We start from the raw sequence: 12,392 nt of genomic DNA, 5'->3' as shown, positions 1-12,392 counted from the left end.
TTTGGAGGCAATCACCCCAAGATTTTAAGAAAGAGGAAGCAGAACTCAGGGAGGAGAAGGAAGAGTAAATTACTCAGGTTGGCCTTGCCAGGTGGCGCTAGTAATAAAGAACCTGCCTGCCAATGCAGGAGATATAAGAGATGTAGGTTTGATCCCTGGGTCGGGAAGATCCCCTGGAGAAGAAAATAGCAACCCACTCCTGTATTCTTGCCTGGAGAATCCCATGGACAGAGGAGCCTGGCGGGCTACAGTCCATAGGATTGCACAGAGTCGGACACGACTGAAGCGACTCAGCACACAGGTTGGAATTCAGGGCTCTCCCCGACCAGCCCCTCCTCTAGGCCCTCTCCCACCTCTCCTCACACGACGACAGGATTCCCCAGACTTACCAAACTACTCTCCCCCTTCCACTGGCAAGCACCTCACCCTCACCCTCATCCTCCTCTGGGTCAGATTCTGTGCATTCAATCCCCCTTCAGTGTTGAGCGTGCAGAGGCCAGGAGCCAAACACTACGTTTCCCAAGCTCCCCTGCTGCTCAGGCTCTGGATGTGATTTTTTTTTTTTTTTTTGGCTGTGCTGGGGCTTTGTTGCTGTGTGTGGACTTTCTCTAGCTGTGGTGTGTGGGCTCCTCATTGCAGTGGCTTCTCTTGTTTTGGAGCACAGGCTCTCAGGTGGGTGGGCTTCAGTGGTTGTGGCACATGGGCTTAGTTGCCCTGCGGCATGTGGGGTCTTCCCGGACCAGGGATCGAACCTGTGTCCCCTGCATTGACAGGCGAATTCCTAACCACTGGACCACCAGGGAATCACCCTGGGTGTGATTTAGCTTCCACCAATCCAATGAACCTGGGCAAGGCTTGGTTATGGAACTGAGGGACATCCACTTTGTCAGTGGAGACAGTGGTTGTAGAGGTGGCTTCCTAAACTTGGCAGGGGCAGCAAGTATCGGGGACAGTCCAGTTCTGGATTCTGATTTGAAGCTATATGGGAGTCATTTTTAGTCCAGAGCCTGTTTATTCAGGTCTCCCCTCACTAGTAAATCTGTTAGCCATTTAACATCCTGCTTACAGTAAATCCCTTTCCTGCTTACACTAGCTAGACTTGACTGTTCTCTGGGACTGAACACAGAATCACAACACAAACACACTCCTGGAGATGCTCAAACAACCAGCTCTTAGGTAAAGTGTATGCATGTCTATACATTTTACTGTTATGAAGGGTGCGTTACACACAATTTATAAACAGTATTAAAAGACGCTTACTCCTTGGAAGGAAAGCTATGACCAACCTACATAGCATATTAAAAAGCAGAGACATTACTTTGCCAACAAAGGTCCGTCTGGTCAAGGCTATGGTTTTTCCAGTGGTCATGTATGGATGTGAGAGTTGGACTATAAAGAAAGCTGAGCGCCAAAGAATTGATGCTTTTGAACTGTGGTGTTGGAGAAGACTCTTGAGAGTCCCTTGGACTGCAAGGAGATCCAACCAGTCCGTCCTAAAGGAGATCAGTCTTGGGTGTTCACTGGAAGGACTGATGCTGAAGCTGAAACTCCAGTACTTTGGCCACCTCATGCAAAGAGTTGACTCATTGGAAAAGACCCTGACGCTGGGAAGGATTAGGGGCAGAAGGAGAAGGGGACGACAGAGGATGAGATGGCTGAATGGCATCACCGACTCGATGGGCATAAGTTTGAGTAAACTCCGGGAGTTGGTGATGGACAGGGTGGCCTGGCATGCTGCGATTCATGGGGTCGCAAAGAGTTGGACACGACTGAGCGACTGAACTGAACTGAACTGAATATATACCACACTCTTATTGGAAATTCCATATAGCCAATTGATTCTCACAGAACGCTTTTGTTGATGTTGGCTGAACTCATATGTCTGTGGCTAGTCTGTAGTCACAATTCAACCATGATTTGAGACAAATTAAGTTACATGCCAAACTACTCTTTTCCCAAAATAACTAATAAGTCTGACTTGTAATCTACTGGTAAACTATTTCTCACCCTCATATAAATTATATTCATTACACTGAAACCTCTTTTAGTTTTAACACTAAAACACATAGTTTTAACACTATGTATATTTTAGTTTTAACACTATGTATATTGACTTTCCTGGTGGCTCAGTGGTAAAGAACCCACCTGCCAATGCAGGAGATGCAGGTTTGATCCCTGGGTCAGGAAGATGCCCTGGAGAAGGAAATGGCAACCCACTCCAGTATCCTTGCCTGGGAAATCCCATGGACAGAGGAGCCCGGTGGGCTACAGTCCAGAGGGTCACAAAAGAGTTGGACATGACTTTGAGACTAAACAACACTATGCATATCAGAACTTCACCTGTTCATCAATGATATAACTTTTATGATGAATCTATAATGAGTCTTTCTTAAATACTGGGAAAACATTTCCTTAATTTTGTTCTCTTTACAATGTAACAGCTAGAGACCCAGTCCACTGTGGAATTTAATCTCCATTATAAATATTTTCTGAATAGTTTTCTTAAGACAGTCAGCAAAGTCATAAATCAAGACCTGACTTAAGAGTGTCTGCCTATTTCCATTGCATTCATACTTCCACTATGGCTGATTTCCAGCTACCAGTGGGAAGTCACTGAACATGGAATTGAGAAGAGATGGGCACGATGGTTTAGATTTCCACCATATGGATATGACAGGCAAAGGTAACCTCAAGCACATAGATAACAGTAAAATGCAATAATGCTCAGGAATGATACACTTTTCAGTATTAATAGCCTTGTTTTCAATATATTTAATTGTAGTTAAATAAATTCTTGAGAACTTAACAATCAGCTCTCACAGGTCAGAAGGAGCCAGCTCCAGCACGCAACCAATCTTGACCCCTGCTTTTGTCTAAGGGCCCTATATTTCAAAGCTCATCCCCCACCTCACCTTCTCTAGGAAGCCCTCCTGAGAGCCTTCAGCCTTTAAAGAATTTCCTATCCTGAATTCTTATAATTCACAGAGTTTGCACTAATTGCTTGGTAACTGGCACTGACAACTTTGTTTGTCTACACATAGAATCTAGTAGAGACTATATATAAGGAGAGAAAACCAGCCTTTTCCATCTTTGTATCCCTCCAGGGCCTGAACGAATGTGTCATGACCTTGGCAAAAACTTGCCAAATGTTTGTGTTGGTTTAACCTGTAAACCATAGGTATATGGGAGATACTAAAAGTCCAGGGGCAGAGTTCTGGCTCTGCCACTTACTAGCTGGGTGGCCTTTCCTAAGGCATCTTAGCTTCAGCTTCCTCAACTGTAAACTTGGAATAATAATACCTTCCTGGTAGAGCTCTGGTGAAGATTTATAGTGGAATGGTACTTGATTCACAGCTATTCATCAAAACACTGTTTGAAGCAGCAAGTGTTGAGATAACCTAAATATCCATCAATTAGGGAACTGGTTAAATTAAAATACAACCATACAGTAAAATACTATACAATGTTAAGAGAGAATGAGTAAGTTCTTTAGGTACTGATATGGAACAACCTACAGATATAAAAGAAACAGCAAAGGGCAGAAGAGTCTGTGTAGGGTGATGTGACTTATGAAAAAAAAGGAAAAAACATACACATGCATTTGCCTGTGTACACAGACAGTGTGTGCGGAACAGAGACATAAGAAGCTGGTGCCAGGGGTGGTCTGTGAGGAGGGATAGTCTTGGGGAAGAGACAGGAAAGGGAGATATCACTCTTGTGAGTATTTTTAATTTTGAACCATGTGAAGTACTACCTATTCCAAGGTAAACCAAAACAAGATTAATGATGCTAGTAGAACTCCTAACACAGGAGTGAAGAGCCCCTCCCCGCCAAAATGGTAGTTTTGATGATGAGGATGTTGGTGGTGATAATGAGCTACTTAGGGGTTTGAGCAGAGTCAACAGTTGACAGAAAGGTGGACTCAAATCAATCCCAAGTCCCAGCTTCTGGGAAAAGGAGCCTTGGGGTTAGACAGACCTGGATTCAACCCTGCCTCTGCCCCTAATCAACTGCGTGAACTTGAACAAGCCACTTAACACCATCCCTTTTGTGTCTATAAATCAGGAATGAGGACAATAGCAAAATCCTTTGGTTACACAGTAAACACACAATAAATTTTAAATTTTCTTTTCATTATCAACCAACGGAGAAGTTGGCAAAGGACATAAAGCAATTCGCAAAATACAAAATTTAGATAGTAAACAAATAGGATTAATCTCACTAGTAATCAGAAAAACTATGTAAGTTAAATTCTCAAAGAGGTAGTAACCGTACCTATTAAATTATTGCAAAAGACAAAGTTTATAGAGTAAACAGGATTAATCTCGCTAATAATCTAAAAGAATATATATAAGTTAAATCCTCAAAGAGGTAGTAATTGTCACCTATTAGATTAAAAAAACCTTTGAAAGAGTGACTGGCAGAGGTTGTTGGCACTGGCAAAGCTGTATGTTGCTGGGAGCTAGAGAAAGTGGAGCCCTCCTTCTGGAAAGCAATTTGCTCTGAGAGTCAAAAAAATGGTGAGTCTAAGAAATATCACTTTTGAAAATCTATTCTGAGGTGATGAGCTCATTTTCCCTCTTCCTGGGAAGTTTTATAATATGGTCATTATCACTTTTACAATTTTAAGATTATGATTTTTAAAAGTGATCTGGAATCCTTAAAATTCAATTGCCAAATGCATAATTTAAATATGTATCTGTAAATAAACACATATATGAGCTCAAGGAAAGAGAACCCTCCCCCGACACTTGCCTTCTTTCTAATGGAACAGCTCTCTATCTTTACGATCACAGAAACCCTCTGAGGGCGGGAGGCCAAAGTGTGTGTCCTTTGCTTTTTTAAACTCAGACCTGTATACGTGCTTAGTCACTCAGCGACCCAATGGACTGAAGACCATCAGGGTCCTCTGTCCAAGGAATTTTCCAAGCAACTAGGATGTGGGTGCTCAGAAAAGGATGTGTTGGGACTTTCCTGGTGGTCCAGTGGTTAGGACCTCCCCTTCCAATTAGGGGTGGGGCTCAATCCCTGCTCAGGGAACAAAGATCCCACATGTCTCATGGCCAAACATTAAAAAAGAAAAGAAACCATACTGTAACAAATTCAATAAAGACTTTAAAAAAAATTGTCCAGGTAAAAAAATAAAACTTAAAAAAAAAAAGAAAAGGACGTGTTGCAAACCAGGGCTCCACCCGGTCACCTGGCCACAGGACGTCAGATTAGCCATGCTTTCCTTAGCTTCACCACCCCCACCCCAGACCTCTCACCTCACAGACAAACATGATGGAGGACGATTCTATAAAGTCCTTTGAGATCAGCTGCCCGTAGGAGAACTTCTCTACCTTCCCCAGGACTACGAGCTTCCAGAGCGTTTCATCAGACCAGGAGTGAAACAGGTCCATCTTCCTGAGGGGAAAAGCCTGTGAGACTTCCTCACTGTCCATCATGGCAGAGGCCTAGCGATTCCCGGAAAGGGAGTATGTGCTCCTGCTCTGGCAAAGGCCTGAGGTGGATGATTTTGTACCTGTCCTGCTCGCTAGCCTCGCCTGCAGCTGGTCTCCTGTCACTTGTCCTTTGCCTCCCTGCCCTCTTCTTCTCAAGGCCCTGCCCTCCAGCTGCTCCCCTCAATGCGTCTCAGATGCACCTGAGGTACTGGGGCTTTGCTTCTCTCATTTTCGATCCTCCCTCCAGAAGCTTCTCCCAGCTGAATCCCCCACTAAGCTGGCTACCACTAAACTGCTCCCATTCTAGGGAACACCCAAGAGTTCCTCACTTCAGCTGTCCTATCCCCCAGCCCAGCAGTCCAGGCCCTACCTCTGGTTTGGGCAGCTCATTCCAACCCCTGTCTCCCTCCTCCAGTCTACTGACTTCTGCTCCTCAGCCCTGGGCCAGGGGATGGGGGAGGTCAGGACCCTCTTCTTTGGGCCTGTTGGTGCCCTATGGTGGAAGGCCCACTCCGCAATGACCACCCCTTCTCTGACCTCAAACCTAGTATACCATCAATCACAGGCTTGCCTTCCCTCATAGGTGGCCCCACCAGGCTGCTAATAAGCATCATAGATCTTTTCTCAGCTCCAGATTATGAGCTCAGAACTCGGCTGACTTCAGGCCTCAAGCTGGGAGTGGGGGCAATGAGCTCCATCAGGGCATCAAAGGGGAACAGGGTCGGCACCGTGTCCAAGGAGAAGAAGGGTCTGGAGACAAGGAGGGAAGCGGGGCCACCAGAGAAGGAGCTCCTCCTGGGCCAAGACTGGGCCACACATTTCCCATGAACATGGCACTGGATTCTTACAATGACCTCAGAGAGAGGAATCCTGATCCCCACTTTCAAAGGCAGGAGACGAAAGCCCAAGGAAGTGAAGTGACCTATCGAGGGTCCTGTGGCAAATAAACCTAAGAGCTGCAATTAGAACATGGCCCTATTTTTCTTCCACTGTATGAAAATATGAACTGCCCCTCCCTTCAGGACTGACTCCGCCCTTGAAGGGCTGCGGCCCCTTCATGGGGGTGGCTCTCTTAGCTCCAGCCCGCAGAGGCCAGAGCCCTCTGCTCATCACACTTCTCTCTGCCCCTGCATCCCTACAACCTGTATTCTCGGTGCCAGCGTGGATGCTGCAATTGATTTTCACTCTTTTCCTCAAGGCGAGGACTAAAGATAATTGGATGAGTACCTGTCTGTGCCTGGCACTGTGACAACAGAGAGAAGATGATGGTGAGAAAGGCAGGTCTGTCCTTGCCACTGAGCTGCTTGCTTACTGTCTGATGGCGCAAGAATTACAGCTTTGGTGGGGCTTTAAGGAAACACAGAGTGTGACAGAAGCTCTGAGGGGGCACCCACTCTATTCTGGGGTGCAGGGAGGTGGCCTTGGTGAGGGAGGCAGGGCAGTGAAGCCTGGGGACTTCTAAGTCAGACATTCTGGACACATCACCATCCTGAGCTTCGCTTCCTTCACTATAAACTGGGGAGAATAGAAACAACACTGTGGGATTGAATGTTCACATTAGATAAAGTGGGTGGGACAAAGGGCTGAGCACCCCATCTGCCCAAAAAGTGTGCAAAGCATGCTACCATCCCATTAAGAAAGGGATATTTGAGCTGCGACCTGAAGGTACAGTAGGAGTTTGCTAGACAGAAAAGTTGAAGTTAGGTGGGAGGTGGGTCCCAAAGAGCATTTTAAGCAGAGAGAATGGCACCCAGTACTCCCCACTGGGCCGAGGACAAAGGTACCTAATAAACACAGGAGGAAGATGTTGGCTGGTGGAGTTACCTAAAAAATTCAAACCGAAGCTGAGCATCCTTTTTAATTTCTTGATCCAGCTTATTCTCCAGGAAATCCTCTCGGTCGACAACCAAGAACTCCGTTTCTTCCATACAGACCACAGTGGCCCTCCTCACTGAAAAGGTGAGAGAGCCCATTTCCTGTTGAATGGACAGGAGCACAGGCAAATGAGAGGCACCCCGAGTTTCTGTCCGCAGCCTTGACCACCTCTTCCCCGCTTCCATCTCCCCCCAGAAATCTCTCCTCCCCAGAATGCGGGTTCCCTGGCCCCATCCTGTGCCCCCGCTCACTCCCTGCTGCTGTGGATTGACCCTGCCCCCGCCACCACCCACCACCATATGCTGCCTGTGGAAAAAGAGGCAACCAGGCTTGACCAAGGTAGGGAAAGGAAGCTGGAGAGGCCTTGCTGAGGGTTCACTGCATCTCTGGGGGTTACAGAGGGAATACACTCCTTAAAACATCACAGATGAAGTGGTCGGACTTGGACATTACCAGGCCCAACTCAATCGGCATTTGACAAGTGAGGGTGTGGTGACCCACAACAGGGCAGGCAGCAGAAGGCAGGACCGGGCCTGGCCTGGAGGTTCCAGCAGGAGTCCTGTCACCCCCAACGCCACCCCAGGAGGGCAGACCCTTCCCCCGTGCTCACCCCGAAACAGCTGCCCTTTTGCAGCAACGTCGGGTGGGGATCCAGGAAGGCACTGCTGCCATCCTCGTCCTCCGTCATGGCCACCGTGCCCAGGTAGATAAAATAAAAGCTGTTGCCCCTCTGGCCCTTCTTGACGATCACACGCCTGCGACCAAACCTGGGGAAAGACAATGGCTGGTTGGTCTGGTAGCAACACATAGTCTGGTCCCTGCCAGGAGGAGATCTAGATGGTCTGCTCTTTGTTCTGGAGTGTGAAAGCACAGACGGGCTTCCCAGGTGGCACTAATGATAAAGAACCCACCTGCCAATGCAGGAGACCTAAGAGACTCGGGTTTGATCCCTGGGTCAGGAAGATCCCCTGGAAGAGGACATGGCAACCCACTCCAGTATTCTTGCCTGGAGAATTCCAAGGACAGAGGAGCCTGGCGGGCTACAGTCCATAGGGTGGCCAAGAGTTGGACACGACTGAAGTGACTGTGCATGCACACACGCCTGAAGGCACAGATGGGGCTAGAGGGACCTCAGAACTGCCCCGCCCCAGCTCCATCAAGCTTGACCTCTTCACTAACATGTGTCCAGTTCCCACCTCCATTAGACGGAAGCTCCAGGAGAATACAGCCTTTGTCAGTCTGCTTAGGCATCTAAGTAAATGCCCAATGAATGGTCGTTGAATGAATGAACAACTGCTGGAAGCAATGGATGAGTACCTAAATGATTAAGAGCACTGGCTTTAGAGTCAAACTAGGATCCAAATCCTGGTTCTGCCCTTAGCTGTGTGATAGTAGGTGAGTCATATCCCCTCTCTGAGCCTCAGTTTCTCCTGTCTGTAAAATGGAGATATGCATATATAGAAAGAGATGGATAAATGGTGGAAACAGTGGCTGACTTTATTTTTCTGGGCTCCAAAATCACTGCAGATGGTGACTGCAGCCATGAAATTAAAAGATGCTTACTCCTCGGAAAGAAAGTTATGACCAAACTAGACAGCATATTAAAAAGCAGAGACATTACTTTGCCAACAAAGGTCCATCTAGTCAAGGCTATGGTTTTTCCAGTGGTCATGTATGGATGTGAGAGTTGGACTATAAAGAAAGCTGAGCACCAAAGAATTGATGCTTTTGAACTGTGGAGAAGACTCTTGAGAGTCCCTTGGACTGCAAGGAGATCCAACCAGTCCATCCTAAAGGAGATCAGTCCTGGGTGTTCATTGAAAGGATGGATGTGGAAGCTGAAACTCCAATATTTGGCCACCTGATGCGAAGAACTGACTCATTTGAAAAGACCCTGATGCTGGGAAAGATCGAGGGCAGGAGGAGAAGGGGACAAAAGAGGATGAGATGGTTGGATGGCATCACTGACTCAATGGACATAGGTTTGGGTGGACTCCGAGAGTTGGTGATGGACAGGGAGGCCTGGTGTGCTGTGGTTCATGGGGTCGCAAAGAATTGGACATGACTGAGCAACTGAACTAAACTGAATAGCTCACTACCCAACTGAGAACTTTTAGAGCAGAGGTAGCCAGGTTCAAAGCAAACTAAGAGTTCTTAAGCTCAGAGGAGGACAGTTTCTGTATTTCAAATGCAAGTTCAAACCACACCTCTTTAAATATTTATTCATCCATTCAATAAGTTAGACAAATACCAGTGGTGTCTACCAGGCATAGTGATAAAGGACAAAAACCTTGTTCTCAAAATTACAGTTAAGTACAGGAAGTAAATAAGATTTTTAAATGCTTTAAAATGAGAATTCCCTGGTGGTTCAGTGGTTAGGACTTCACATTTTCACTGCCTGGGTTCAGTCTATGGTCAGAGAAACAAGATCCTGCAAGCTGCAAGGCATGGCCAAAAAAAAAAATCACTTTAGGAGGCTAATTCAGAAGCACAGAGAAAGGGCACTTAACCCAGTTTAGGAAGACCAGAGAGGGCTCTAGGATAGTGAGTGGAGTCATCCAGGGCGACAGAGAGATGGAAGAGAGTCCTAGGCAGAGGGACCACCATGTCCAAAGGCAGAGAGATAGCTGGAAGCCTGCACATTCAGAGAAATAACAGTAAGCTCCAGCAGAGAGGACAATGTACAAACCAGAGGCTTTATCAACAGAGGAAAGAGGAGACGGCCCAGATAGCAGTGACTAGATTGGAGAAGGCAGGCATATTCAGCCAGGAAAGAAGACTTTGGGGATAAAAAAACACAGGCCAGCCTTTATTCCAGGGTAGACCCTCAGAGATCATCCAGCTCATCCAACATTTGGGGGGTGAAGAAAGATATCTCTTATAGTAGATATCTGTTTTTTTTGTGGGTTTTTTTTTTAACTGTCAAGCATCTGCTCACCTTTCCCCACCAGCTGATTTTTGTTTTTGTTTGTTTAATTTATTTTTGGCTGTGGTAGGTCTTTGTTTCCGTGCCTGGACTTCTCCTTGCAGCGGCTTCTCTTTTTGTGGAGCATTGTGGAGCATTCTCATTACTGTGTGCTTCTCTAGAGCACTGGCTCAGTTGTTGTGGCGTACAGGCTTAACTGTTCCACGGCATGTGGGATCTTCCTGGACCAGGAATCCCACACAGAACAGAGACTGTCCATTGCATTAGCAGGCAGATTCCTAACCACTCGACCGCCAGGGAAGTCTTTTCTTGACTCTCAGGCAATCAGAACATCACTGACCAACTGGTGATTCAAGTGAGGTCAATCTGGTTCAGAAAAAACTAATCCCAAGGCTCTGACTTAACTGGGAAGAGGTAACTCCTTTTCCCAATGGACTGAACTTGGACAGATGGAAGCTTGCAGCTGTGGCTGTCGTAGCGGGCTGGCTACCATGAAGGGGGAGTCGCAGCCAGAGACCCTCCTTTGCATTCGTATTTGCATAAGCTGCTTATGCAAAGGAAGTGCCAAGAGATGAAGAGAGACAGACAGACTGTGGGTCACTGGTGACACTAAGCCCCTGGATCCAGCTAAGCCTGAAGCTGGAGGACTATCCCAGGATTTTTCAGATATACGAGCCATCAACACATTCCCCTAGGCTGGATTTTCTGTCACTTTCTAGGGGAAGAATCCTATTTGATCTGCTAACCCCCAGTCCCAGAAATAACAAACAACCAGCAGAGAGCTTTAATAATCATGACCTCCTGATGTTCACAAAAAAACTGGAGATTTCATATTATTGTCTTCATTTCCCCCATAGGAATTGTAGGCTCAGAAAGGTTAAGTGGCTTGCCTGAGGTCACACCAGGGCAGATGGGACATTAAATTCCAGAGCTTCTAGGCCTGTGATTCTTTTTCTTTCTGTGACACCATTCTGCCTGTTATCGAATCTTACAGTTTAGACAGCGGTGATACCCTCTCCTCTCCCCTCGACTGGAACAAAGAGGATGGTTCCCCCTGCCTGCGATGTCCTGTCTACAACTCCACCGTCAAATCTACCTGCTCAAACGCCACCTCTTCTGTGAAGCTCCCTTGGCCACGTCAGCTGGAAGGTTACCTCCCTTCCCTGGCTTTTACTATCTGTGAGATGGACCCTGCATTGGTAATGAAGGGTCCATTTAGTTAGTGGTGGTTATGCCCTAGACTGTGACCTCTAAGAAGGAAGAGAGAACACAAACCTATAGTGAGTTTACATTTAGATTTTCAAGACAGGTCTTACCTCAAATATTCTACTAGGCTGCCCCCCTGAGGCCACTGAAATTTCCTGGAAATAATGTGGAAATACCACAAGCACCTCTTAGGCTTCTCTACTACAACAGATTTATTCAGTCCTTTCTTTGTGTCATGGACCAACTGACAATCTGGTGAAAGCTTCACAAAACAATGTTCTAAATGTATAAAAGAAAATATAGCCAAATTACACTTAACAAAAACCTAAGCTTGTGACACAGCAATATATCTGCCTCTTTCTTAAGGCACTGCAAAACAAAAGCTAGCAACAGACCTAATAACTACCATCTTCTCAAAGATGTGATAAATGTAAAATGACTTTTGAGAAATCTGCACCAACTTAAATATGTGATAATATCTCTAAGTTCTTTTGGTAAAAAAAAAATTATATAGTGGTTTGTTACCTACATTCATGACTGAAGGAAATGATAAATTTGAGAGGATAATGAAAAACAGATAAATTATTTTTTCTCATCCAAGTTCACAGACCCTTGCCCTAGTTGCTCCTACCTGGATGAAGTACCTCATTTGTGATCCCTTCTGGCTTTTAGGACCTGAATTTTAGTCTCAGCTCTGCTACTTATTTAGGGGGTGAAATCAGATGAGTCAATCCCCCCACTTTGCATACAATGGTCCATCTAGTCAAACCTATGGTTTTCCCAGTAGTTGGGTGTGAGAGTTGGACCATGAAGAAGGCTGACCACGAGAGAACTGATGTTTTCAAACTGTGGTGCTGGAGAAGACTCTTGAGAATTCCTTGGACAATGAGGAGATCAAACAGGTCAATCCTAAAGGAAATCAACCCTGAATATTCATTGGA

The 12,392-nt window shown here is 46.1% G+C and overlaps 1 protein-coding gene across 2 annotated transcripts in view; it reads right to left on the bottom strand.

The window, feature by feature from the left end:
* The window catches only part of CNBD2 (cyclic nucleotide binding domain containing 2), a 59,994-nt gene that overhangs the window by 21,845 nt on the left and 25,757 nt on the right, over window positions 1–12,392 (bottom strand). For both annotated transcript variants that reach the window (XM_043478677.1, XM_043478679.1), the window contains 3 exons: window positions 7,930–8,086; window positions 7,269–7,420; window positions 5,268–5,406 (listed from right to left, as the gene is read on the bottom strand). In XM_043478677.1, the coding sequence (XP_043334612.1) occupies window positions 5,268–5,406; window positions 7,269–7,420; window positions 7,930–8,086 (448 nt within the window). The remainder of the gene's footprint in view (window positions 1–5,267; window positions 5,407–7,268; window positions 7,421–7,929; window positions 8,087–12,392) is intronic.

The sequence above is a fragment of the Cervus canadensis genome, chromosome 10 (genome assembly GCF_019320065.1).
Source record: "Cervus canadensis isolate Bull #8, Minnesota chromosome 10, ASM1932006v1, whole genome shotgun sequence".
Lineage (NCBI taxonomy): Eukaryota > Metazoa > Chordata > Mammalia > Artiodactyla > Cervidae > Cervus > Cervus canadensis.
This window is presented reverse-complemented; position numbering and strand designations above follow the sequence as displayed.